Source organism: Lipophrys pholis, assembly GCF_963383615.2.
Source record: "Lipophrys pholis genome assembly, chromosome: 4".
NCBI classification, from domain to species: Eukaryota; Metazoa; Chordata; class Actinopteri; order Blenniiformes; family Blenniidae; genus Lipophrys; species Lipophrys pholis.
This window is the reverse complement of record NC_137637.1, coordinates 27,338,220-27,365,789: the sequence shown is the minus strand read 5'-3', so window position 1 is coordinate 27,365,789 and position 27,570 is coordinate 27,338,220. Positions and strand designations below refer to the sequence as shown.

General features: G+C 41.4%; 3 protein-coding genes across 3 annotated transcripts; all 3 read left to right on the top strand.

The window, feature by feature from the left end:
- The first annotated feature begins 971 nt into the window (after positions 1 to 971).
- cyp24a1 (cytochrome P450, family 24, subfamily A, polypeptide 1) lies at positions 972 to 7,313 on the top strand. The gene is made up of 12 exons (XM_080460931.1): positions 972 to 1,354; positions 1,528 to 1,718; positions 1,855 to 1,948; positions 2,052 to 2,145; positions 2,510 to 2,601; positions 2,974 to 3,085; positions 4,231 to 4,376; positions 4,800 to 4,966; positions 5,693 to 5,771; positions 6,029 to 6,226; positions 6,341 to 6,452; positions 6,795 to 7,313. Exons 1-11 carry the CDS (start codon positions 1,097 to 1,099, stop codon positions 6,449 to 6,451), a joined length of 1,542 nt encoding a protein of 513 aa, XP_080317057.1. The 5' UTR covers positions 972 to 1,096; the 3' UTR covers position 6,452; positions 6,795 to 7,313.
- A 5,259-nt stretch (positions 7,314 to 12,572) lies between these two features.
- nfatc2b (nuclear factor of activated T cells 2b) lies at positions 12,573 to 23,345 on the top strand. Its single transcript, XM_080460830.1, has 10 exons — positions 12,573 to 12,933; positions 13,904 to 14,897; positions 15,062 to 15,233; positions 15,563 to 15,765; positions 16,734 to 16,906; positions 17,028 to 17,168; positions 18,657 to 18,712; positions 18,990 to 19,122; positions 20,202 to 20,843; positions 22,930 to 23,345. Exons 1-10 carry the CDS (start codon positions 12,825 to 12,827, stop codon positions 22,974 to 22,976), a joined length of 2,670 nt encoding a protein of 889 aa, XP_080316956.1. The 5' UTR covers positions 12,573 to 12,824; the 3' UTR covers positions 22,977 to 23,345.
- Positions 23,346 to 24,119: 774 nt separating this feature from the next.
- On the top strand, positions 24,120 to 27,161 carry manbal (mannosidase beta like). The gene is made up of 3 exons (XM_080460905.1): positions 24,120 to 24,303; positions 24,384 to 24,558; positions 26,690 to 27,161. Exons 2-3 carry the CDS (start codon positions 24,409 to 24,411, stop codon positions 26,798 to 26,800), a joined length of 261 nt encoding a protein of 86 aa, XP_080317031.1. The 5' UTR covers positions 24,120 to 24,303; positions 24,384 to 24,408; the 3' UTR covers positions 26,801 to 27,161.
- The last annotated feature ends 409 nt before the right edge of the window (positions 27,162 to 27,570 follow it).

The window sequence follows — 27,570 nt, the reverse complement described above, 5'->3', positions numbered from 1 at the left end:
TCTATACCTCTTATTCCACTTCTAGACTGTTCTGTCCAGAATCAGAGTGGAGCAGGGACGTCAAATCTTAATATGGGGGCGAAACAAGGTACACCCAGGACAGGTTGTCAGTAAATCACAGGAGAGACACAGACAACCACAAACGGACAAAAGTCGCCGCCACAAGGGCAATTTAGGTTCACAAAATATCCTCACTTGTTTGGACTGTGGAGGAAACCAGGAGTACCCATTGAAAAAACGCATGGAGAATCATGCAAACTCCATGCAGAAAGGAATTAAATCCCACTATGAGGTGAGCGTGGTAGCCACTACACCACCATAGTGAACTGAGAAGTTATGCATCAGTATAAAAATAAGTATGCAGAAAAGTTATTCAAGTGGCATCTCATATAATAATGATAATAATAATAGCAATTAACTAATTGACAGATTTTTATAATCAAACAAATTCAGTGCTGGAGTCGAGTCTCTCTCTTAATGAACTTTTATAATAAACCTTTAAAAGGAACCTTGCACTTAAACAGCCAACTCAACCCCTTTACACATGCTGCCCAAAGAACGCACACTTCAAAACACACAGAAGGCAAACACACGACCTGCAATCGGTCAAATATTTGCCCGGTGCAGAAGTGTGGCAGTAGTATTTGCTTTGCCGGAGTTTCGGTTCTTCCAATCGCGGGATCGCTGTGAAACACGGTTCAAGCGAACCGCGTCACCTCCGCAGCGGCTTGTGTGTTTATTTATAAAGCGGGGGCGGAGGGCGGTGGGGGTGGGCGGGAGGGGGGCAGCTGGGAAGGGGGGGAACTTCCTCAGTGTATCTGGGGTCATATACGATCCTCTAAACGTGGATCCATAAATGAATGGTGGGCTCGACAGCCACACCATGCGGGATCGGTCCCTGATTGGTTCGATGCACTGCTGGAATAAACACTCTCAGGGTATATATGTTGCGTTAAAGGTGTGACACTTCCAAGAAAACCAGAACCTGCTAAGATAACAAGGAAGAGCCACTACTGAACGCAGTGCTATTTTATATATATATATATAGAGAGAGAGAGAGATTTTTTCTTCCTACAGTAAATCTACAAATTTCAGGATGAGGACGCAGATACAAAAAGTCCCTCAGATTGTGGAGCTGCTGAAGAAGAAGACAGTGGGACTGCAGCACTTCAAGCCAACATCCTCAGTGTGCGTGCTGGAGGAGAAGGATGCTGTGGAGGCTGCGCGCTGCCCGCACGCTGCCTCCGCGGCGCACAGCTTGGACGCGATCCCGGGACCCACCAACTGGCCTCTGGTCGGCAGTCTCGTTGAGCTCCTGCGCAAAGGAGGCTTGACGAGACAACACGAAGCGCTGGTACAGTATATTTTAAAGTTTTCTTTTTTCGCGTTTTCATTTTTATTTATTTTTTCTTTACTAGTTGTGTTCATATCACAAGCAGTTTCAATATTTAAAAGCAATTCACAGGAAACACGTGAGATGTCTTCCTTTCAGCGCTATTTCTTAGTGGAGTTTTTAATTTTTTTTAGGTGGATTATCATCAGAAATTCGGCAAGATTTTCCGGCTGAAGTTGGGCTCCTTTGAGTCGGTGCACATCGGCGCACCTTGCTTGCTGGAGGCGCTCTACAGGAAGGAGGGGAACTACCCGCAGAGGCTGGAGATCAAACCCTGGAAAGCATACAGAGACCTGAGAGACGAGGCGTACGGACTCCTCATTCTGTAAGTCACCATCCCCATTCGTCCTCTATTACCAATCGCATACTAACAATAACTTCCAGTTCTGACCGCGATTAGAGGCAAATATGGTTCATGTCAAGGCGCATTTAAAGGAGGAGTCTCCGCCGTTTCGTTGCAGGGAGGGAAAAGACTGGCAGAGAGTGAGGAGCGCCTTCCAGCAGAAGCTCATGAAACCCACAGAAGTGGTGAAACTTGACGGCAAAATAAACGAGGTGAGACACAAAACCCCACCCGACCTATTCTTTGCTCATGTTCTGAAGTGGTCGGTAACCAGAGGCTGATTTTTGGTGTTGTTGTTGTTGTTGGTGAATACAGGTGTTGGTGGACTTTGTGAGCAGGATCGGAAAAATCTCCAACAATGGGAAAGTTAACGACCTGTACTTCGAGCTGAATAAATGGTCGTTTGAGAGTAAGTTCAGTATTTATTTTTATACTTAGAGTTTAAAATACCGATTTATTTCCCTAGATTTTTAAACATTAAATCACAATTTCTAATATTCCTCGTCATTGTCTTATAAGACATTGGCACGCCTGTATGACTGAGAAGTTGAAAATGCAGTAAATGTTGAATTTTTGCTTTGAAGAAAAAGTTTAGCTTATCAACTAAACTATCTCAGCTCTGAACTTTAATAAGGATTCTGTTATTTTTGTTGCTGAATTGAAAAATAAAGTGATGTGCTGTCTGTAAAAACGTGAAGCTTAAACCACATGACTGACCCTGTGCACTCAGGTGATGTGTCGAGTCTCATTCTTTCTTCTGTTTTATCGTTCAGCCATTTCTCTCGTGCTTTATGACAAGAGATTCGGTCTGCTGCAAGATGAAGTCAACGAGGAAGCCATGAACTTCATCACAGCTGTTAAAACGGTGAGTGCACTCGTGTTCGTCTCTGTTAGTGGTGGCGTGAGCTGTCCGAGTGATATGTGAAGACGTGGGGGACAATTTCTTCCTGAGACTGTCGCAACATCATAGTTCATCAGGTTCGCCTCAGTTGTGGTCAGCTTAACTGCGGCCAGTGATGCAGCTCGGCTTGACACTCTCACTGTATTTGCTGGGATTTACTGGGGCAAACCAATAACATCCACAGCCAAGAGATAAGTGGAGGTTCACAAAGGTCTCAAAGGGCATCGGGTGCAAGAATAAACAAAGGACTTGGATTGAATCAGAGACTTTGAGTGGAGATTACTAACCCCCCCCCCCCCCCCCCCCCCCCCTTCCCCTTTCACATTTGCTTTGTAGATGATGAGCACCTTTGGGATGATGATGGTCACACCAGTGGAGCTCCACAAGAGCCTCAACACGAAAACGTGGAAGGACCACACCGCAGCATGGGATCGCATTTTCAGCACAGGTACATACACACAAGTTGACCATACACCGCAAAATTAGAGCCAAACCGCTGTCCCCTTGTGCTAATTATTGGCCTCCCACGCCACTCAGCGAGCTTCCACTTATCTGTTTGAGCTCGGTTCCAGATATGCTGGCAGATATGAGAACCCACAGGGAGGGCAGGGAGTGAGGTCTGAACCGGGTGCCTCAGCGTTTTGTGTACTTGGCACTCTGGTCGTTAGAGTCGTAGTAAACCGCATGACCCAAGAGGGAGAAATATGCCAAATATTTGTAGTAGCAGGAGCTGGGAGGACAGAGGTTGGAGGAGCAGGATGCTTCTTACAACCTCTGACAAAACACACTGACACACACTTTCCCGACACAGTGGCAGATTCCACTGAAGTACGTCAGTGCATTTTTTAATCATTTACCTGGCTATGTGCCCTGGGATTTAAACAATACTAATGCCTTTAAACGGTCAGTGATCAAATGAGTACAGTGGTAGGAATAGTGAGGCGTAATAAGAGTCTTACCAGTATAACAAATGAGATCATTTTCAAGAACTTTAAGAGTATTTAACAATCGCCACATTCACATTAAATCTAAAGCATGTGATACTGGGGAGTACTGCATCCCACTGGAACAACCACATCGGATTCATGAATGGCCAGGAAAATCAAGCAAAAATGTGTTGACTGCCAAGATAAAAGCTTAAAATAGATGCTTTTGCAAAATGAATTGGCGAAAAGTATTTTCAATGATGGAAAGCCAAGAAAAGCAACTAATCATGTCTCGGGAAGCAGAGCCCTGCAAATATTTGTCATTATTACTTAATGGGATTGTGTAAATCAACTAATCAATTCGTCCACTTAGTGCCTCAGCTTTAGTTGTCAACGTTAGAAAATGGTCTGATAATCAACCTTTGGTATGTGGGAATTCCAAGCGGCGTAAGACCGACTGTTGAATTTCTTTGTGCCAAGTTTAAACAAAGACAATCTTTTCTACCTGTTTTAGTAGCAAGTTGGATGGAAATAGAGCAGAGCAGTACAAATATCGGTCATCTGTTGCACTAGTGAATATTTAATAGTTTGGTAACGTTTTGAAAAACGTACAAACACAATGCTCTAAATCAGTTCGTAATGCCTTCGCTCGTTTGTGTTGCTGCAGCCAAAGTCTACATCGACAAGAAGTTGAAAAGGAACGCAGTCAGAGCCCCCGACGATTTAATCGGAGACATCTTACACCAGAGCAACCTGTCGAAGAAGGAGTTGTACGCGGCCATCACCGAGCTGCAGATTGGAGGAGTTGAGACGGTGGGTAACACGTTGCACAAGGTCGCACTATCCATCAGCAGAGAATAAACTTTATCTTATTAAAGACAAAGCCAATTCTGGCAGGTGTGAATTTGAAGACACTTCATTCTTTAAAATGCCAAAATATTGCCATAAAGTTGTATTGCATCATCCCCAGCCAGTAAATACAAGTTTGAAAGGTTTCCCTACAAGTGGGTGAAAGAAGAAAAAAAACAAAAAACTGTTAGCCTCTAAAACAAACCGCTGCTGCTGTTACAGTACTGCAGAAACCTTAGAGGAACCACAAACATTCCTCAGGACCCCACTGGAATGCACTCAGAGTTGCTGCTTTACTAAGTGACATCTACTCGGCCTGTTGCTTTATTTCATGTTCTCACCTCTCTCTCTCTCTCGCTCTTTCTCTCTCTGATTGTGATTTCTCAGGCTGCCAACAGTATGCTGTGGTTTATTTTCAACCTGTCGCGTAACCCGGCTGCGCAGAGGAAGCTGCTGGAGGAGATCAGACAGGTGGTGCCTCCGGACCAGGACCCGTGTGGAGAGCACATCAAGAGCATGCCCTACCTCAAGGCCTGCCTCAAAGAATCCATGAGGTACGCCACAACAGAGTGTGGATATGTTAACGCGTGGTACACTTTGGTTATTGCTGTGTGCTCTGCAGGCGCCCCACAGGCTGCCCTACCTTATTGATAAAGGCTGGCTGTTTACAGCCTGAAAGGAAAAACCAGCACTATAGTTAATATTTTCCCAAAAAGACGGCAGAATTGAACATTAGTCAGAGATAAGGCAGTGAAGCACACAGCTGCTCGTGGTAAAGATGGAAATATAGCCTTTTTTTTTGTAGCTGAGTGGATTTCTCAGAAAATTCTCATAAAATGTATTTACACAGTCATTAGTTCGAGATCAGAGTTACCAGCAGCATCTAGATTTCAACAAGTACCACGGAGATTAAGAGGGGAAATTAATGCACATGACTGACTCAAAAACAAGCTTTATGAGACATGACGGCATGACTAGTGACAGTCCAGAGGTACCAGCTTAAAATCCAACATGTGCTCACATTCATATTGTTTTCGTGGCCATTATGCAATCCACTCTCTCCTGCCTTTCTTGTGCAGTCAGAAGCTGTCAAACATGTTATTTAAGGCCGGTGCTGTAACCACATCACACAGAGAATGTACAGGATTATAACGTCTGACTGGAGATTATACCTCACTTTGTTTAGCTTCTGTTAAACAGCTTAGACATGTGTGTCATGCTACACCATAGTTTCAATTAGTCAAGAATTCCCATGTATTCATGTTTTCTAATTCTCACAGGTTAGCGCCATCAGTCCCGTTCACCAGCAGGACCCTGGACAAAGACACTGTGTTGGGAGATTATGCCATTCCCAAAGGAGTAAGTGGCTTACTTCTTAGTTGCCATACATTTGACATGAGCAGATTATTTACATTAATGGTGTCACAGTGAAGCATGTTAGAGAAACTTACTCGTATACTGTACAAAGTCTGAATGGAGAAACTTTAATAGTCTACGAAATCCAGTCGCTATACAACTGCAGTATATTGTTCTCCGGTGTCGCGTGTAAAGCTGCCGAGTTTCTGCTGATGAAAACAAAAAATAATGATTAATTTGTTATTTTCTTTCCTCTGCAGACAGTGCTGATGATTAACAGCCACGCACTGGGCTCCAATGAGGAGTATTTTGACGACAGCAAGCAATTCAAGCCTGAGCGCTGGCTAAGAGAGAACAGCACCATCAACCCTTTTGCCCACGTTCCCTTCGGCATCGGGAAGAGGATGTGCATCGGACGTCGGCTGGCTGAGCTGCAGCTCCAGTTGGCCATGTGCTGGGTACGGTCATTATCAGTCACGTTAAACCAGTGGAATCGCTGTCGGCTCAGGCTGGGACACAGCAAACACCAGGTCTTTTCTCGCCGCTGATTGGTTGAATCAACTTTCTTACAGATGGTGAGAGACTACGAGATCGTGGCGACGGATAACGAGCCTCTGGACGTGATCCACTCCGGGCTTCTGGTTCCTAACAGAGAATTGCCCGTCGCCTTCATCAGGAGATAAGGTACGATGAGAAGCGACTATTTACAGTTTCAAAAATTGAGTGACGCGCAAAGTACTGCTCGTTGTAGCCGCACTTGTTGCACGACTCGCCTGTTTAGTCCATATAATAAACAGATTTGTGAAAAACACAAAACCCTTCAGTTTTCACACATTCTTGTTTCACACAATGATTTTTACGATATTTTAGTAAATGAGCTTGAAGCAGCTGGCCAGCTTCCACATTTTCCCATTTCCAGTTTATAAAATCAACTAATCTGACAAGGTGCTGCTGTGTGTTTTTTTATGAAGAACATTAAGCCTTCTCATTCAGCCTGATTCATTATGTATGCCCCTCTCTTCCCAGGCTCTTCAGCTCACCTGGACATGACGACAGGAACGTGATACCTCTGTTTCCATGGCCTCGATGGTTTCAATGACTCCCTACATTGCTGCTCTGTAAATAGAAAAAGAAAAACTGAAATTATTATACGTGTAATCGTGCCATAAATACCTCAAACTTATTTAAAACTACTACTTAAGACTGTTAATGACTGACCAAAATACCAGTTGTTATGTGCAAATTGAGTGTTGTACCAAGGCAGCTGTCTTTAAATCTTCAATCCCAGACATGTAGAATGTAGAAGTCAAATGATTATCTTTGTGTTTAATTCTGTGTGTATATATAGTTCATGCATACTGACATTGTGTATATAAAGTGCAACTATATTATTGTATCGGTGCATTGTTTTATGTAGAAACTTATTTTATTCACATAAATAAACATATTGAAGTAGAAAAACTTGTGTTTTTTTTTTTTTTTTTAAATAAAATATTGGGGTGTCTGACGACTTTTACAGTTTGAAGAGATCAGCTCCTTCAGCCTGGAAAATCAATGTTTTCTTTCTCGCCATGGTATGCATTCTCTGACAAAAGAAACAACAACAACAACTAAAAATTATATCCAAGAGTTAAAAAAGTATTTTTTTATATAAACACCAGTAAATAATTGTGTTACTACTAGACCATTTTCTTGTAAAAGTACCTATTGACAAAGTTGGGATGTTTATTTTTTTTCCCCAGTTGGAATCGTGTCATAGTGAGAAAACAAAATTGGCAGATCTTCTGGGCCACTACCAAACAGCCGATTCTCATTCTGTCTCTTGTTGGGTGGATTTGAATGATTGAAGCCCGAAGAAACGAGATTTACCTTTAATAGCTATTTGATTATTTATCAAACTGGAGCCTCACTTGCCTGTAAAAGAAAGTGGCATCTCTTCATAGAGTCACCAGCCTGCTGACACTCTGCTTTAAGATGGCATCCCAATCGCCAGCCAGAACCTCTCAGCAGATGTGGCCGCATTGGCCATTCTGGCTCGGACAGCAGACCAGGGCTCATTACACAAGTGTTTAAAGAGACTGGGGGTCAAGACTCCCTTTTCTCTGGCAACATTTGGAAGTCGTCTCTTAACAAACGCTGCTCTGTGAGGTAGGGTGTAAGGATTTTGGAGGAGAGTTTGGCACCTGGCGCAAATCAGGCTCCTGGTTTTTCAACATCCAGAAAGTTGGAAGAAGAAGAGAAGAGTTAAGAATGAGCCTCTGGTGCCATGTTTATTCAATGTACTTAAACAAAAAAAGAAAAAAAAATCAAAGAAAATAAGGATTCATTCCTTTGTATTTCAAACCTGACAGTTTTGTGGTTTCCTTTAGAACGTCAGACTTCATGAACTGAATTTACGAGGAAAAAAATCAACTTCCTAAGGAGGCTGTTTTATCATCCTCCGACCCCAAAGATCTCATCATAAACTCAGCATGACTGGGAACCATGCATGTGCAGGAGATGATGAATAGGACCTCTGACATGTTCAATATATTACAGTGTGACAATTTGACACACTGTTAGTTGTATTATGATTACAGCACATTTCTGCTTCCTCGAAAAGCAGCGGCAGCAACAACGTTTATAGCCTTTGACCCCATTAACTCCTGGGTTGTTTTTTTTTTTTTTTTTTAAACTTCCACCTGAAAAACATCCACCAATTTAGCGGGTAACAGCTGCTGTGAGGCCATAACTGTACAACCTGAGGCTCTGTGGGTAAGAGACACTGGGAGAGGTTTTGAAACGTTATAAATCTTGTCACCAAGCCAAAGTAAGATTTATAAAGCTTCAGGAAAAGTGATTATTATCACCTCCACCGAATACCATGAACACCTTCCAATGGGTCAGTGAACTCTGATGATATTGAAGTTTTAGGAATCCTAAACTACAATTGTATCACAACAACAAAAAAACTAAAACATGTAATAGTATTTGAGTTGGAAAAACATGCTTTGAAAAAATAGCAGCAGTTGTATGTTTACAGAAAATATGACCCTGTCCCAGGACAAGAACATCTAACGCAGAGGGCGGAATGCACACTGAGAGCATGTCTTTCTTCATTTGCTCTTACAGTAGAACTCGAAAAACACAACTGCATTTCACATTTCTTCTATTTTTTGTGTTAATTTGATGCATTTGAGAGATTCCCTTGAGAACAACTCGCAACCAATAACTCCAATAATAAATGGTAAGAACACTTTCAGCATTGTTTCTACCTCTTATATTGGAATATTGCTCTTTTAACACGGTTAAACATTTGTATGTCAAATTGTATGCACTGCTGACACGTTGACCTGTTGAGATTCACTCAGTAGAATCAACTGTAGAATCAATCCTTTTCCCTTAATTGGTTCATAATCAGAACGATCAATGTCAAAAGCATTTTCTCTCTCAATGTTTTAATCTCAAAATCATTTTACTCAATACCTAAGCCTTCTGTTGCTGTGGGTTTCTTGTGTTGGGAAAATATGTTACAAGGTGAGGAGCTTAAACGTCACGACACAATAATCAGAATGAAAACTTTAAAATGGTTTTCAACTGCTGAAAGGTTAAACAGTTAAACTTACTAATTTTAGTGATAAAGAAATAAAATTGTTCCATGTTTCCCTAAAAAACAGCTTCAAAGAAAGACCTAAAAAAAGGTCTCATGAGGTTGTTGGTCAGCGCTCGCTGACGACTTGCTTCATCGCAACCACGTGAAATGACAGAAGACGAATCTGCCCACGACCCGATGACGTATGTTGAATCGTGCAGCATGGCTACAGAGGAGGGATTTCTGCTGAAAGAGTTTCCTGGGTACTTGAAAGGCGTTCACCCCAGCGGTATCTCTGTGTCTCTTCAACTATTCAAGTCTGCTTCATCCAGATTAAGATCATGAGACCCAGCATTCGCTGAGCGAAAGACAGGGCAGGTCCTGACGAGGTCCTCGGTCCAACACGGCGGTCGGTCTGGGCGCCACCAGTTTAACGTACCTTTATACATGACGATAGTGGTGAGAAGAATCTGGGTCACTGAATGCACTCAGGCTGACACATTGAGAACCACACATCTCCACCAAGCCACCATGTTGTCACATCTCTATACTTTCATTTCAAAATGGACATTGCTGCATTTTTACATGTACTTATGGAAATGGGCTGACAGGACGCTTCACCGCCGCTTATCAGTCCATCTCAGCCTGGAGGACGACAGATGTGGGCAGATCTGTGGAGACGTTGGCCACAGATCTTCTAACCCGTGTTGTTGTGACATTCAGTGAGATATTGGGTCACTTTATGTAACTGGCATGTGACTGCCGTGCGACCTCAAATGACTTCAACATGTGAAGCATAAAAGAAAAAGCACAAATGCTTCTGGCCAATAACGGTCAGGTCTGACAGCTTTCAAGTTAAACACATGGAGGCAAAACAACTTTGCGTTGTGTGAATTAAGTTGATTCCAGCTGTTAAAAAGTTTCTTTTTCTCTTTTATTTCCTTTTCTGACAGACATTGTCGGCTGTGATTAGTCAGGGGTTTTCCTCACCGAGTCAAACTTCATTGTGTAAATACTAAAGATCAGCTTTGGGGACTATCATTGTTCTGAGTCTGTTCTTCTTTTGAAACAGAAAAAAAAGGTAGATTTGACAAAAGGTAAACAACAGGTTTCCTTTCTGCTGTAACGGACATTGGAACTCCACTGGATCGCACTCAAGTAAAAGTAACTTCTTGGTTTGTTATGTACTTCTCGCAATGATAAAGTGAAGGAACTACTAAAACAGGAAATGAATTACTGCGATAGATAGTGTTATTTAGTTGTTGTTCTTATAAGTTCTCATAAGCACAATAGTGGTTGTTGTTGTTCCCTGTTGTACTCGATGCACTTGAATGATGCAATTAACATAAAGTAGGGCGGGGGGGGGGGGGGGGGGGGGGGCTGTCTTTGAACATCAATAATTTACAAAGAAACGTATTGAAATCAACTGTTTCTGTTTTCCACCTGACAAGTCTAATGAGGCACAATTAATGTACTTTTTTTTTTTTTTTTTAACAATATAACAATAACTCATTTTATTGTTAAACAGTAGTAGTACATAATGTCTGGGTCATCACGGAGGGAAACAGTGTATCTATAGAATGTTTTCTACTAGAATTGGTGGAATTTCTGGTATTTTTGATGGAAAGTTGACCGATTTCTCTTCACTTTCAAAGCAGTGGATGATTCTTGGAAGGAGTAAAAACTGACCTCAGGAGCAGAAGGTAAACTCTCTCTTTCTAGGAATGAAGAATAAGGTCACACAGCCTCCTGTTTGTTTCCAAAAGGAGCTCCAGGTACACATCTACTGAGCCACAATGTTGTAGGTGTTTATAATCTATATAATAGTACCAGAAATCTTTGTAAATAATTTCATTGTGTAAATTGCACATGTAGAGATGTGGGGAAACAGATTTAAAGTAGATTACCTTTTAACATTTTCAAGTCGCATCACAGTTGATTTTCTCAACAAAAGGAATGTAGAAATCTCAACGTCACCGCAGGAGATGACCAACTGCAAATCCAATTTCATTTCTTCTGAAGGAGTCCCTTTTAAATCAGAAATAACATACCATATGTGTCTCGGCGCTATTGAGCAATACTGCCCCTTAGTGGTCAGGAGCTGTATGTAAAAACTCATATTATTAAAAAAGTTCTTAAATTAGATTTTATTTGAATTGCAATCACATTAAAAAAAACTACATATTATATATTATATATTATTTTTATTGTTTTCTTTTCATGCACCTGTCTGTAGACCCCTGTATGAATGTATGAATCAAAAAGTGTTTAAGAAAAAATGTAAACAGAATTTCCCCATGGCACACTAAACGAAGATTTATGTAGTGGTGTTCACTTTATATGTTGTTATATCATATGATATAAACAGAAGTGGTAATAAAAAATTTTTTTTAAAAATGTGTCACTTAAATAAAATTGAAATTAGTTTTTCGTCAAAGTTTAAGGATTCAACCTTAATTGTAGTAAATAGAAAAGTAGTGCTTCTGAAATGAACTGATTTACAAAATAGAAATTTAAAAGAATAAATGTTCAACTTTATTGATCCACAATGCCTTCTAAATGTATCTTGGTCTTTTTCTGGTGTGATGGTGGTCGTATGTACATGACTGCAGACACATATAGTGTATGAGTGTAATTGTGGTAGGTAAATAACTGTAAAGCTATTATGTAATTCTGAACATATGGTTTTTATATTCCCATTATTTACAACTATTTAGTGCTCCCAGTACTCTTAGGCACTGTGTGTAATATTAACTTGGTGTTGCAGTACATAATTGTAGCGGTAGATGGTGGTGTTGTTGTCATTTTAGCAGGACAGCTGTTTTGCTTTTATATTAAAAACGCGTGGACTGAATAAAATGTATGGTTTAACTTTAGAATCTGTTGGACTGATTTAATGCTGCTCGCACAGTTACAGTAATAACAATTATTCAATCGAATCATAGTTAGAGTCATAGAGTCAGATAATAAACTATTTCATAAACTTAAAGGTAAACAAGCAGGTTGATGTTTGTGGATCACACCGTGAATTTCATTTTTTAAATTCTTTTTCAAGATTTCTTTTTTTGTTAATTGTTTGAAACTAAAAATGGTTGCAAATAAACCATTATAATAACAGAATAAAGAATAAAATGAAGGGAGTACAAATACTTCGTTACTCGCCACCTCTGGATATCAACATGATCTTCCTTTTATCGCGTAATAATCCGGCTGCTGTGCGCTGACACACACTCACACACACACTCTCACCCACACACACACACACACACACACACACACACCTTTCATCCTCAGCGGGGGGTGACAGGAAGCGTCTGACGCTTCTGTTGTTTCTCGGTTTATTTGAGCAGCTGCCGATGCTTGAAAACGCCTCCGACCAAAACGCTTGAACTCCTCCGGCTTCATTAACTCCAGTTCAGTGATTCAAGTTGGAGGAGTCGCAAAGGGTCGCTGGAGGAAGGAAGAAGTCTCCATATTATTCCGAGATGTCATCTGGAAGTTTGAGTCAAGACATCAACCAGCAGGAGCTGGATTTTTCGGACCTGTTTCTATATAATCCACCTGGAGATGATTTTCCTGCCGGTGGGGAGGACGGTGAGTTTTCATTTATCTCTAGTTTAAATTACTGCAACCTATGACAGTTTGATACTGTCTGAGATAATCTTTTTTTTTAAAGGTTATAATAGGAAATGTGATCTGAGCTGCTGCTGTTACACACATCTACTGCTACCACAATTCTAATGAAGTGGGTTTAAATCTACTTTACTGGAATTTTATTTATTGCAATACCTTTAAAATGACTCTTTTCCTTATTGATTGTTGTTCAATGTTGATTTTTCAAAAAATGATTTAATAAAAAAATAATAATAATAATAATTAATGAAAATTAAGTCGAAATGGGACACAATGGTCACTGGATGTTATTAAAAAAAAGCTTTCACAATCAAGTTGTGTTATCTTACACATGAGGGTAACAAGTTTTGTGAGGTTAGTGTCTAATGAAGAAGAAAAATAGTGACTTGATGGATTAATACCATAGCAAATGTAAGTAAATATGTTGTTGTGCACAATTTCCTGTCGTTAAAATGGTTTGTTTCATCGGTAACAATAACCTAGATAGGATTTTCTGTGTTTGATCCTTTACATTATATTTCTGACAATTTACTTTTTAAGTCAAGAATGTAACTTTAATGTCGATACTTTTAACTACTCATACAAAAAAAACTAAAAGTAGTTACTTTAATTCTAATTTTCGTGTTCAATTGTAGGGACTGAGTAATTGATGGATGTCTTTAATTAAATTTAATTTAATTTGATCCTTCTACATCATGGACTGATTTCAGAATAGGTGGATGTAACATTAACACTTGATAATCTGTGACAAAAGCAATGCTAAAGACAAACAGAGAAAAGAGGGAGACTTGACCTTGAAGTAAAATTAGGTTACAGAAAAAACGTACGTTCATGGCAAATTACACTGAAATTTCAAGCAAGCAGTCTAAATGATGATATAGTTACGACACCATGATTCAGATAATCATATGAATGCGTGTTGTGGTTACAGATGGCCCAGGTGTTCTCCTTCAGATGGAGCCTCCCCTGGTGGTGGTCGAAGCTCACGCTGCATACAGCGCCACCTCCAGTCAGCCTCCTTCCAGTCAAGATATCGCCTATCACGCCCCCACCACAGAGACCCTTTCCGGGGCTGTGTTTGACTCCCTGGGGCTGACATCGAGAGCGAGCAACATCCCCGCCCCCAGCCCCAGGATTGAGATCACTCCGTCAGGTGACTCTCTCAGCTCTCAGACGCTCGAGGCGAGCCCTGGTTCCAAAGCTCTGGGGGCCTACAGGGACTGTGTCAGTCCTGCCAGCAGTAACTCCTCCACGGGCTGGCCAGTGGAGGCCTACTCTCCCCTGGCGTCACCATGTGTCTCCCCGTCTGGTGGAGGAGCCAGCGGTGTGGGGTTGTCCGCCTTGGACCTGTGCCCAAGCCTACAGGCCATACACACTTCTTCTACGCACTCCTCTCCAGGAGCCTCGCCCCGAAACAGCGTCACAGACGAAACTTACCTCCAGCCACAAAACCAACGTGCCACGTCTCCACTTCCTCAGCAGCGTTCCCGCTCAGCTTCACCACATGGAAAGCGCTGCTACGACCAGGCCCAATCATGTCATGGGGCCACTCCTGTCAAACAGCGCTCCCGCAGCCCCAGCCCCATCCCGTCACCCCACGAGCATCAGGGCTCCTACTACCTTCACCAGTACCCGGCACAGGCCAAGTGTCAGCCCCAGGCTCAGGCCTCAACCCCGGGCCTGGAGGAGATGTTGAACAACCTGAGTGCTGATCTGACCAGAATTGTGCCTTCTGCAGTCGTGAGAGGGCCTCACGTGCAAGCCCAGACACAGAACTGTGTGTATGATGAAGGGAACGCCTGGATCGCCGAGCAGGAGAGGATGAGGAGGCCTGCAGCTGAGGTCAAACCTGAAACATTCTACATGATCCCAGCTGTGTGGCCTCCCGCTAATCCACTCCTTCAGAGTGCACAGTCCTCATTCAGGTGGCTATTCGCTCTGATCAGTACAAAATTATTCCTGGTGCACAGTTCAACTAAGACTGAAGATATAAAAGAGCAGACTGTGATAGTGTGATGCTCAGTTTTCATACAGATAGGTATTTCTGTTATTTTCATTTGATTCCCTTCGCTCTCCATCTGTCCTCCAGTGGTCTTGCCGTGGCTCCGCTTCCATCTTTAGAGTGGCAGTTACCGAGTCACTCTGCCCAGTACGAGCTCCTCATCCAGCAACAGCCGAGATCCCACCATCGAGCTCACTATGAAACTGAAGGCAGCAGAGGTGCGGTCAAGACGCTCAATGGAGGTCATCCAGAGATTCAGGTGTGGTGAATTATATATATATAAATAAAAGAAAGGAAGACAGATGTCTTTCTCTTAACTTTTCCCCAATAGACGGTCATTGTAAATGTGGGATGTAGTGATTAAATGTTCATGAAAACATCAAGAGCCTTGAAAATGAAGTGACTGCACCCATACTGATTATTATTAAAGAATTGATTGCAAAATTTGAAAAAAACAACAACTGTACCGATTACAAATGTAATGCGAGCTCTTGCTTTGTCACAAAGGTCATGCACATTTATTACTATAGTGATGATTTAATTAAATATGAAACATGACATATAAGTGGCTTTATTTTCCCTCACCAGCTCCGTGGGTACCAAGGCACGGCGCCGCTGGGGCTGCATGTCTTCATTGGGACGGCCGACGAGAGGCTCCTGAAGCCTCATGCTTTCTACCAGGTCCACCGCATCACGGGGAAGACCGTCACAACACCCAGCATTGAGAGGATGATCAACGGGACTAAGGTGTTGGAAATCCCTCTGGAACCAAAGAACCATATGAGAGTTGTGTGAGTAAAACCAAGAGAATATGGTTGTACACATTTATCAAAAACGCCACATATACATTAATCAAAGATCATGATCTGTGCCAACATATCACCACAAGCATGAAACTTATTCAGTTCTCTGCAAACAACCACTGCGAGGTTTTCACACACAGCGACAGAACCCAGAGATTTGGGGATTTTTTTTTTTACATTTCTAATGTATGAAGGGTTTGACTGAAAATGGTGAACACAGAGTTTTCATTTTCATTCACCCCTAACAAGATGTTGCTGCTGGCAGAAACACAGAATGCATCACTTCCTGTTTGATAATAAGCCACAAAAAAAAAAAAAAACCCAGAGGAAAGAAAGTGTTAGAGTCAATTCCTTTGACTTGGTCAAATGAGTGTGGCGGGCAGCTGTGGCTCAGTTGGCAAAGCGGTCGTCTCCCAATCGGAAGGTTGCCGGTCTGATTCCCATCTCCACCTGCCCACATGTCCTTGAGCAAGACAATGAGCCATCAGTGGATTTTACTGAGTGCCTTGCATGGTCTCTGCCTTCATTGGTGTGTGAATGGAGGAGTGTGATTAACAATGTAAAGCTGTTTACGTGCTGGAAAGGCTGTATAAGTGAAATCCATTTAAATGACTTATCACTTCCCGTGAACAGATCACATCAGCTATCTACACTCAGAAGAGAACTCTGTATGAATGAAGACAAACTGTCTAAAATAAATCTACATACTCCATTTATCCTATTTCCTTTGTTGCATTCAACTCATCAAATTCATAGTCAACCTGAACTGTACATATTGCCACAGTGTGCTGATGGGGGTCTGCTCGGGGATCCTCAGTGGCAGTCTGTCAGCTGTGGGATTAGAACCTGCACTTTTCCATCCACTTCTCTAATCTTCGGAAACACCACTCCCCCATGAAAAACACGAAGGGAAACATTTATCACACAGTTCTTACATCTTCTTTTGCACGGCATAGGATTGACTGCGTGGGGATTTTGAAGCTGAGAAATGCCGACATTGAACTGAGGAACGGTGAGACGGACATTGGGCGGAAGAACACGCGCGTGCGTTTGGTGTTTCGCGTCTACATTCCTCAGCCCGGAGGCCAGCTCGTGTCTCTTCAGGCAGCCTCCAATCCCATCGAATGCTGTGAGAACGCTTTTCTTTTCAGTTTGATGAATAATTACTTTCACTGAGTTGTGACGTCCTCCAGTTGTACATTTTGCAAGCTTGTGACTATATAATGACTAATGACTTCATGCTTCCTCAGCTCAGCGCTCGGCTCAGGAGCTCCCCGCAGTCGAGAGGCAGAACCTGGACCAGTGCTCTGTACTTGGCGGTCAGCTAATGGTCCTAACAGGGCAGAACTTCACGTCAGACTCCAAAGTGATATTCTCGGAGAAGACCCAAAGTAAGATTCATAAATAAAATGTGGGACGTTGGGTCTTTCAAACTGTAAAGGAAATACGGAGGGTGCCAAAACATGTGATACTATCACACTAGGGGAGAAGAAAATAAGGAAAGCTACTTTTATTCGACAGCATTGGTGCTCTCTTTACTTTACAATGACTCATTATTACAACCAGTAATAGTAACCTTTCTCAGAGCGAAGTAAAAATAAATACTCTCCAAAGCTCTTTCAGACATCATATTCATGTCACAAACAGGACTTTGGAAAGAAGCCAATACATACTCCAATGCATAAAATTGATATTTAAAAAAGCGTTAATCATTTACCCTAAAAGATGCCGACATATATTGTATTGTCTTTTTGAAGCAGAAACACGTATAAACTCAGTAGTCTGATATTGGAGCGAACGCTGTGTAGGTAAATAGGGAACAACTCCTATTTACTAGAAGAGCTTGAGAAGTGAACATCCTCTAAATATGAAAAAAAAAAAGAAGACAGGATCTCAAAATGTGGAAGTAATCCTTTTATGTGTTATACAGTGTGCTTAGACTGGAGAACAATTTTTCAAATGTGTTTGAATTTAAGTCAGGAATAGCTTTGAATGTGTACATTTGACTAATAAGTTCGCATGTGTGCTGCAGATATCCTCTCTGAGTGTGCTCACCTACACATGTAGTACATGTATTTTTAGACTATTTGCATGTCACCCAGGAAACTTTGAGTGCACGCACCTCTTCCTCCAGCCCCTGCTTCACCACAAGACAAAACATCAGGCTTTTGTCTTTGCCCCAGTATTTATTTCTAAATGGAAATTTCTCACTTTGTTACTGCTCCCCCTGCCCACGTATAATAGTTGTGTTATCTGGCAGGTTCGATGGCAGGATGGGTATAGTTGACTGCATGTAAAGCTTGGTGTGGAGTTTTTATGCGACAGGATGTGGTTAGACAAACTGATAGAGATTCAGAGCCAGAGCAGAGGCTTTGTGTTTTTTGCACTGCGTGGGCGGACTACAGAAACATCAGGTAAAGAAAAGAAAAAAACTGAAGTGGGAATGAAACAAAAGACAAACGTCAATCTGTGTCAAATTATTCTCTTTTTGAGGTAGGTATTTAAGTTTTGAAAAGAAAAAAAAAGTGTCATACAGATATAACTGTCCAAAAAAAACAAAAGCACTGATAGCAAAAGGTCTTTCAAAACATATGTCCAAGTCCAGTTCACCTTATTCGTTGCTTTGAGATGCATCCTACCTGGATGAATGAGAATATGTGTAGACATCTATGAAACTGTAGCTGAATGCATCCAAATGTTGCCGTGAGATGAAAAGGAATGTGTTTAAATATGTGAATAGCACATTTCTATACCGCTCTCAGAGTTGGGTCATTCTTTTTTCATTTTCGCAAACACTCGCCGAAACAAGTTTAAAATTCATTTAAGCACATTTCCAATATTCTCCATCCAAACATGCACACTGTTTTTCTTGCTTTCAGATGGGCAGCAAATCTGGGAGGTTGAGGCGTCGGTGGACAGAGACAAAACTCAAGCTGTAAGATAACCTCTGCGTATTTATGTTGACAAAAAAAAATAAAAAATTTCATTCTACATTATGTGTTTGGATGATTCCACTAAATGCTGTTACATACTCGTGTAATTAAAATGGAAAGAAAAAAATGCAAAACTTAAGTATGAAGTATTTCATATCCTTAATTGTTTCATTTCTCCTCAGATAATCTATGAAGAAGTTTTAGTGTGGCCCATGTCTCCATGGTCCCTTGTGATTTTGTTTTTGTTGGGTGATAACTTTTCCTTTTTTATGCCACTAGACTATGCTGTTTATCGAAGTCCCTCCATATAGAGACCGGACCATTCGCCAACCGGTGAAAGTCAACTTCTACGTCATCAACGGAAGAAAGAAACGCAGTCAGCCTCAGCACTTCATCTACGCCCCTGCGATAGGTACATGTCTGTTAGCGTCTCAGCACAGTCATTACAGGAGAAACTGCTTGAGAAACACGACGACTTCCCATCATGGGGCTGGTGGTGAAATCTTTCATCTGTCAGTATTTCAGGGCCGTCGTTATCTCGTTCTCTGGCCCAGAATGAGAACAGAAGTTCATGTGAAAACAACCTTAAAACTGCAGTTACTTACTCCAACATGTCGTGTGTGTGTGTGTGTGTGTGTGTGTGTGTGTGTGTGTGTGTGTGTGTGTGTGTGTGTGTGTGTGTGTGTGTGTGTGTGTGTGTGTGTGTGTGTGTGTGTGTGTGTGTGTGTGTGTGTGTGTCTCAATGCAAACTGATGCACGTCAACTGGACTTGCTCGATTCACTTTGCATTGAGATGCTTCCTCTACACACAATGGACAATAAGCATACACAAATGTGTTTGCTTAGTAACTCAACTGTGATCAAGTCGAAGAACACAGGAACTTGCAACAGCCTCGTCAAACCCGACGCTCCACCTGCAAGACTTTTACCTCAAAATAGTGCGAATGCAGCTTATGTCAGCATCTTGTAGTTGTGCGTTGTTTTTTTTTTCTTCTGCTGAAGAAATCTGTGAAATCAGTGAAGCGCTGTTAGCAGCACACGTCGAACAGGGCACAGGGTACGTAAAAGTGGCAGGAAATTCAACTTTCCATTAATTTTCTCGACACCCACGCGTGACACTGACAGCTCATACGCTAACAAACTCGATAAGCATAATTCCAAATGCCAGAGCATGACAGAACATTTAACGCATTGCTATATCAGATTAAAAAAACAAGAATCTATTGGAGCAGGGTTCTGCTGAGGGCAATGATGGAATCGCCGTTTCCATGATTCAAATCTCGCTGCCCCTAAATTCCACAGAGTTCTAAGCATAAAATATTTTGCCAATTCTAACGTGCAGAACACAGTCTGCTGTGGCAGCTCCGAAATGGAGCCGCTGAAGGTAAATGATTGTTGTTCGATTGGTGATGGTCTCTTGGCAGTGTGTATGTGTTCAGCTGGGAGAGATCGAATATGCCAACCTCCAATAATGTTTGTTTTTACTTTCAGCCATTAAAGCAGAGCCACTGGACGACTATCTGTTGAATTCCTACGGTTTCTCAGGGAACCGGGCTCTGTCCGACGTGTCAGTGAAGTCCCTGTACCAACACCACAACCAGGACAACCTTGATGCTTTCAATGTGTCGTCGTACCATCTAACCACTGTGGACCCCCGAGCTCACGCCATAGGCTCCGATCCACTGGATGAGCAGCTGGTGTATTACCAGTCCAGAGCCGGCGCTCTCATCAACAGCCCTGTGTTATACCACAGCCCAAACCAGCGGTACAACAACCGCGGTACTTCCCTCCTCGGTGGTTCCCCGATTGGTTCCCATGCGTCCACTTTTGGTCAGTGTGTAAGTGCCAAGGTGCCCCTGGCCGAACTGGGCACAGGTCCAGACGTCGAAGATTCATTTGACACTTATTTGGCGTCGAGACATCTCGGGTACGTGCAGCCAGTCCCTCCCCTGGGAAAGTCACCACCTTCAAGATGTATTCAAGGTCAATCCCAAGGGAAGACTGACAGCCCGGTGGAGCAAAGTGGGCGGCCCGTGAACCAGATCGGCTCAGCGAGACAACTCCAAGAGAAACGTTCTCCAGAGAGGATCACTGTCAAACAGGAGAACCTCAGCTATGCCTACCTGGAGGATGGTGAGTTCAATGTTTTTGTAAAAGGTTTCCTATTGTCCTGAATAGCAGCAAAGGGATAGTTGGATCTATATCGTTGCTTTTTCATTTCAAACGTGGTATGAGAGGGAACCGTAGGCACTAATTATTACTCCCACAACCAACCCAGTAATGATGATTCAGTGACAAAGAAGGCAGGGTTCAACCTTGACATGAAATTGTAAATCACTTAAACTGTGAAACAAGATAATAGGCTATCAAGTTTCACTTCTTTGGATATGGAGAACAAGAGACAAAACTTGGTTCTGTTCTTGTGCGGATCGCCTTCAAAGGTTTGTATATTCCTCTGCGTCTTCAGTCTGTTGTACTTGATCAAAACGTATGCCTTCTAGAAAAGTGGCTGTATCTTTAATACGAATTGCTCTTCATATTTCCTGGTCATTGTTTTTTTCTGTCGTGGATGCTCTTTGCAATACCGAGCTGTTCAAATATTAGGCCTCATTTATCCTTTAGATTGTTGTTAGAATTTACAGAATGAGGACTCCTGATTTAGTTTTACAATTACTGGAAGTGGGATAGAAAAGGGTTTATCAATGGACAGTTTGATCTAGTTTGATTTTAAATCTACATAAAAGCATTTGATTGTGCATTAAAGCAGATTTGAGAAAGCCATAACATTTGTACATGAGAGTATATTAATATGTTTGTACGTGGCTATTTAAAGTGCACAACTTAATAAGACGGCTCAGATTTTTTTTAAAGCTTCTACTCTTTTACCTTTGTTGTTATGATGATAGACATTTTCCACCCATAGAAAGTGTAGCTTTCAAATATAGCTTCAAACGGTGTTGCTTAAAAAGGAAAACAACATAATTGAAATGAACGTCACACTGTTACATGGCAATGCGATACCAAAACCTGAAGGATGGGCGTTTGTGGTCCAGTGTGCAACGCATACAATCACACTGCGACTGTATGCTTGCAAATCCCACCTTGTGGTTTTCAATTGAGCCACTTTCCTCTGAGTTTCATTCTCACTCACGCTGCCTTTCTTCCTCTTAACAATCTTGCTAACGTTGCATACAATTTTAGAAGCAACAGCAGCATCGAGTCAATGGAATAAGGTTTCTCTTTACTCTTGTGCAAGGAATATGATTGTGATAAAGGTTCAAAGCTCCGCCGTCCGACAGGTTGAGGGTTGGTGACTGTGGTAAACTAACTCACCAAACTGCTCAATTGTGTCTGTGTCACTCTGCTGCTATTATTATTATTACTATCCTTGAAATTAAATGTATTGTTCAGGGGAGAAATAATACTAGTATAAAGTCGTTGCTTCACAAAGAAACCACTGCAAATGAAAAAAAAAAGAAGAAGTTATTAGTACCTGTTTTTATTTATTTATTTTATTCTTTGTCTTAATGTCTGAGGTCTTTAAGGTGCCAACAACAAACCTCAACATCCCGGGTTTTGGTCTGGCAGATGACCTTTATATCGTTGCTCCCTTCTCTTTCCTATCCTGTAATGTTTTTACCATCACGTTTTGAATTAAAGCAGGACAAGGGAACACCAAACATTGCTTATGGCGACTCCTGCTGGTAGAGATGAAATCATTATTATGCCCTACAGTTCTAGTCAAACACCTTGTGGATGATGTAAAAGCAACTTCAGCCTTGAGTGGAACTGTCCTTTTTTGAAAACCGTGTTTTCTTTTCTTACGTGTATGCCATAAGATGTTGTTTGTTTGTTTGTTTGTTTGTTTGTTTGTTTGTTTGTTTGTTTGTTTGTTTGTTTGCACAATGGCGCTTTAAATATACCATTAAAGTGACTTTTAAAAATCCTTTTACTAAATAATTCATACATCTGACGTTCTTCCCAGCTGACTTTTGGTGAAAGCACATAATAGACAGGGCAGCCATCCATTATTGGGAAAACACAAAGACATGATCCCACTCTTTCATCCATACCAGAAATGTGTGTTTTTCTATGTTGAAGGAAACTTGAGTCCCAAAGTAATTAATCCCACACACGACCGGGAAAATATGCAAACGCCACACAGAAAGTTACTTATTTTATACAAGGATGATTTATCTGTGTTGTCAATGTTTTTCAGTGAATGACATCATAAGAAGAGACATGAAAAGCTACGATGGGGAATGACTCTGAAGCTCTGCAGCCGCTTTGACACCCACTAGGATCTGCTGATACAAAATCCAGACTGACTTGAAGAAAGTTTCATCTTTTAAGAATTAGTGATAATAAAGGCAAACAACAGAAGATGTTTGATGAGAGGTTTGACTTGAATATAATCAAAGATCTGTTGGGTGGTGGTTCACCCTGCATATTGCTTCACTGTACATCAGAAAATGGGTTGTAGGTCCTCAGTGTTGCCATGAATTTTAACCTTTCCAATATCATACTATGTATCCAATGTATACTGTCTTTATTTTTATCCTGTTCAACTTCTCTCTGGTCTTTGTAAGCATGTAGAAAATATTTTATAACAAATAAATTCTGTTTATATGAATCAATATTTTTGCGTCATTGATATGTTATGTGTAGGAACCGACTGCTCCAAGACATCAGATTCAAATTTATGAGTTGCTGACGGATTTATATTGAGCTAGATGACTAAGTCCTTCATTTAAAGCAGGCAATTGCATGAAACATGCAAGACAACTGAGTATTGTTGGACTAGGATGACTTAACGCTCTAAAAAATTTGTTATATGATAGAGAAACCTTCCTCAAAGGAACTTCAAAGACAGACTTGCAGTCATATACTGGTTTTCACCCCTACAGACAATTTAGAATGACCACTTAACCCTTTTTTGACTGTGGGATAAAAAGCTGCAGAAATTTCACACTGAAAAGTCATAGTTCAAATGAGAATATCCAAAGAGAATACTATAAGTTGATTGTATTCAAATTTTACCACATAATTTCAGGATTTAAAGTTGAAATTGGGTTTCTAGTGGCATGAGATTTCCTCCACAGCCCCAAAGCTACTGTGAACCTACGGCTGTGAGATCTTGATCTGTAACATTACATGTTATTAATGTAATGCAAGTGTATCTTTGCATGATCAGTGAAAACTGTGATCAGGGCTCAAATGTTAATGTTAGGTAGCTTAAATGTCAATGGACAACTTGCGTGTATTCTTCCTCTTGTGGTGGTGGAGATAAACCGCCTTAAAGAGGAGTACGCGTGAAACATAAAATGCATACAGTTCTGTGGTGGTTTTCAAACTTCAGGGTGCGCTTCTATCGGAGACCGCTATGGGGCGACATTTTTCTAACCAACCACCTCCCGTGGCGGAAGTGACGCCATTTTCGACGGATTTTATTCTCTCGCTCTTTTTTTTTTTTTTTTTTTGTAAAATTGTTGTCGGTTTTGTTTAAGTGTCAACTTTCGTTCCGTCTCACGTTGTTTACTTATTTGTCTCCGTCATACTTTGCGGTATAGAAGCCGGTAACGATCACGACAAGGTGAGCGCGTGTTGCTCAGACAGTCGGTTAACGCTGCAAATCTACGCCCTGATGATCATTTTTCACTCACTGCATCATAGGTCACCGAGAGATCCGAGCAGCATCATGTCTGCGGAACTGGACATGTCCCCTCCCGAGGTCCCTGAGCCCACCTTACTGGAAAGCATCCTCCGATATGGGCTGTTTTTAGGAGCCATCTTCCAGCTCATCTGCATCCTGGCTGTCATACTCCCTACACCCAAGGGCCATGAGCAGGTAAGAGGTGACGAGGGGAGATTTCTGTACCCCGTAGGTAAATAATACTCATATGTCATTTTGATTTAATTTCTTGCATCATAACATCTTTCATCAAGCATTTTTCCATTAGTGGTTGTCACATCAGATAATGTCCTCATACTCACACCTGCATGTCCACCTTCACTGCATCTTATTAACCTCCTCACTGGCTCCTCTCTTCTCTTGCCTGGCAGCTCAATCCTCACTATTCTTTCCCAACGAATATATCATTACTCTTACATACTTTCAATCCAATCCAGCTTTATTTGTATTGCACATTTAAAAGGACAACTAAGGTTGACCGAAGTGCTTCACAATTAAAGATAATAACAATAATGAAACAATCTGAGTAAAAACAAGGTTTAAAAATAAAAAAAACTCTGCACAATATTACAGTGTTGGTAAGAGTAATTGTAATGTGAACAGGCAAGCGATTCCACAAAAGGCATGGTCACCTCTATTTTATTTATTCTGGATCTTGGACCATCAAGGCCTACCTGATTTTGCTGACCTAACCGATAAAACACAAGCATGAACGTGTAAAAGCTCGGATAAATAAGAAGGTGCCCACCCACGTACCACCATTAAAAAAAACAGTAATAAAATCTTAAATACAATTCTAAAAGAGACAGGAAGTCAGTGGAGTGAGGCCAGAACTGGAGTGGTGTGCTCACGTTTCATTGTCCCTGTTCGAAGAGGAGCAGCGGCATTTTCCTCGAGCTGGAGGCGATGAAGAGACGTCTGATCGAGGCCAATGTAGAGGGAGTCGCAATAGTCTGTAATGTAATAAAGGCACGTCTCACTCTCTTAAAGTTATTGTGGGAAAGATAACATTTTACTTTGGCCATCAGCCTCAACTGAAAGAAACTGCTTTTTTACAGCAGAATTGATTTATTTATCAAGTTTAAAGTAACTGTCAACAATCACTGCCAGATCCTTTGAGAAGGGTCGATTCTAAGTTTGCAAAGGGCCAAGGGCACTGGTGGAGTCAACCAAGGGTCTTGCTCAGGGACCCACAGTGGTGTCTTGTCTGCTGTGAGATTCGAACCTGCAAGCTTCCAAATCCCAACTTTGTTTCTCCAGCCTCTCGGCCACCATTGTATAATAAAATAACTTAGAGTAATTCCACTGCCAGGCTAGAAACAGCCCCATTATGATTTATTTTATGTAGCTGTGTGCCATTAAGGAGCCAATAATCATGGCTTTTTTCCCACCATATCACCATATTTGATTAAAATCTTGTCTGCTATTTATTTGCAATTATGTCAAACTTTTTTTTTCAAGAAGGAGCCATACTTTAAGTTTTTTCTAGTGCAGACTGGACGCTGTCTATCTGTTTTCTGTATATGAATTAGAATTTCTTGCACAGGGCTTCAGATTCAGACCCGGTAATTGCAGTCGTTTGATTTGTCACTTCAAATGGTGACATTTGCTTATATTCAGCATCTTGAAAAATTATTTTTTTTATACAGTTTCCAGGAAGTGCAACCCCAAATCCTACGTTGTATAGCTTTTTACAAATGTTAAGAACAATGTCTGGAAAATTGTGTTGTGTGGTACAACTGGACTGCATATCAATAAAATTGTTAAAGTCCTCTTTTGTTTTGTTGAGCGATGGATTTAGTTTTCTAAAATAATTCTAATCAAGATGTCCCTGAGTGCAGTTTCTGTGAGGACAGAGCGAACCGGGGCCACTCTCCGTCTCCGTACTAACAACTGTCAGGAGAGATTTATTTTTAGACACCAGCAATTTAATCCACTGTTTAATTATTCTATTTTGAGACGTCGCTATCAGATGCGCCGATTACTCTCCACAGTATGTCGCCATTTCATCTTCTGCTGCAGCCTGCTGTCATTCCTCCCCGCCAGCACAATAGGGAAGACGGCGCTGGCAGACGCAGCGCTGACGGAGAGCGCTAAACCACAACCAGGTCCCCATTGTCTGGCGCATATAATTGGGAGTTTTATCACATTTCTTATTAAATTCAGCTGATTTTAAACGGGAGTGTGCTGTTCAACAAAAACTCGATGACAAATTTGTCATATAATTTGTACACTTGGAACCAACGGAGCTTCTCTGTTGAATGTTTAACGTGTTTCTGCTTCACAGGAGGAGGCCGAGTCCACTGACATTAAGGCCGTGGAACAGATAAAGAGGCCGAAAGGACCAGCGGCTCAAATCCGACAGAAACCAAAGAAAGAGAGCAAGAAGAAGCGATAAATAACTCTTTGGCTGCGTGAGTGAGTGGAACTTGAGGGAACGGTTGTGGAAGTAGGATTGTTTGGGCGGCATCAACCGTGGATTGCGTGCAGCAACGTTTCAGTTATCGCTATTTGGTACACGAAGCGCTATTGTCATGCAACAATGAATGAGGTCCGTTAAATTGGAGACAAAATGACCTTTTACTGTGTGTCGATAGTATTCATCACAGTGTTACGGATATTGTGACTTTTGCTCTTTATTAAATACACCTGTGTGTTTTCATGGTTATGTTTCTTTTGAATGTATTCGCTTTACTTTATAATTGAATATGATCAAATGTGTTTCATTCAGATAAAAAAATAAAGACATTTTGCCGTCATTCACTTTGACTCTTTGAACTCCGCAAAATATCCTACCCGTTTATATCTGAAAGGCTGAATACATGACAAAGTTCCTATATTGCTAAAGATACAAGGTTGTGGAACTTCCGAATAGTTTTTCACACTTAAGTAATGTCCTGATTATGACTTCTTCCTTTTTCGTTTACACTTTGACACCATGCACATGCAGGTCACAGAGAGGTTGATTGTAAAAAGCCAACAGGGCAGTGAGCCATCTGAAACGTCCATGAGGTGAAGTGTGGTGGTTTCCTAGAGACTGCAGCCAGCCTGCACAAGAAGTCAGTGGCGAACAAAACATTTAGCATGCTGCGGCATTGGGTGCACATATCAAATCCTCTTTGTCTGAAAATAGGAGGCACGTTGTCTGAATTAGCTCAAGGGATGGCT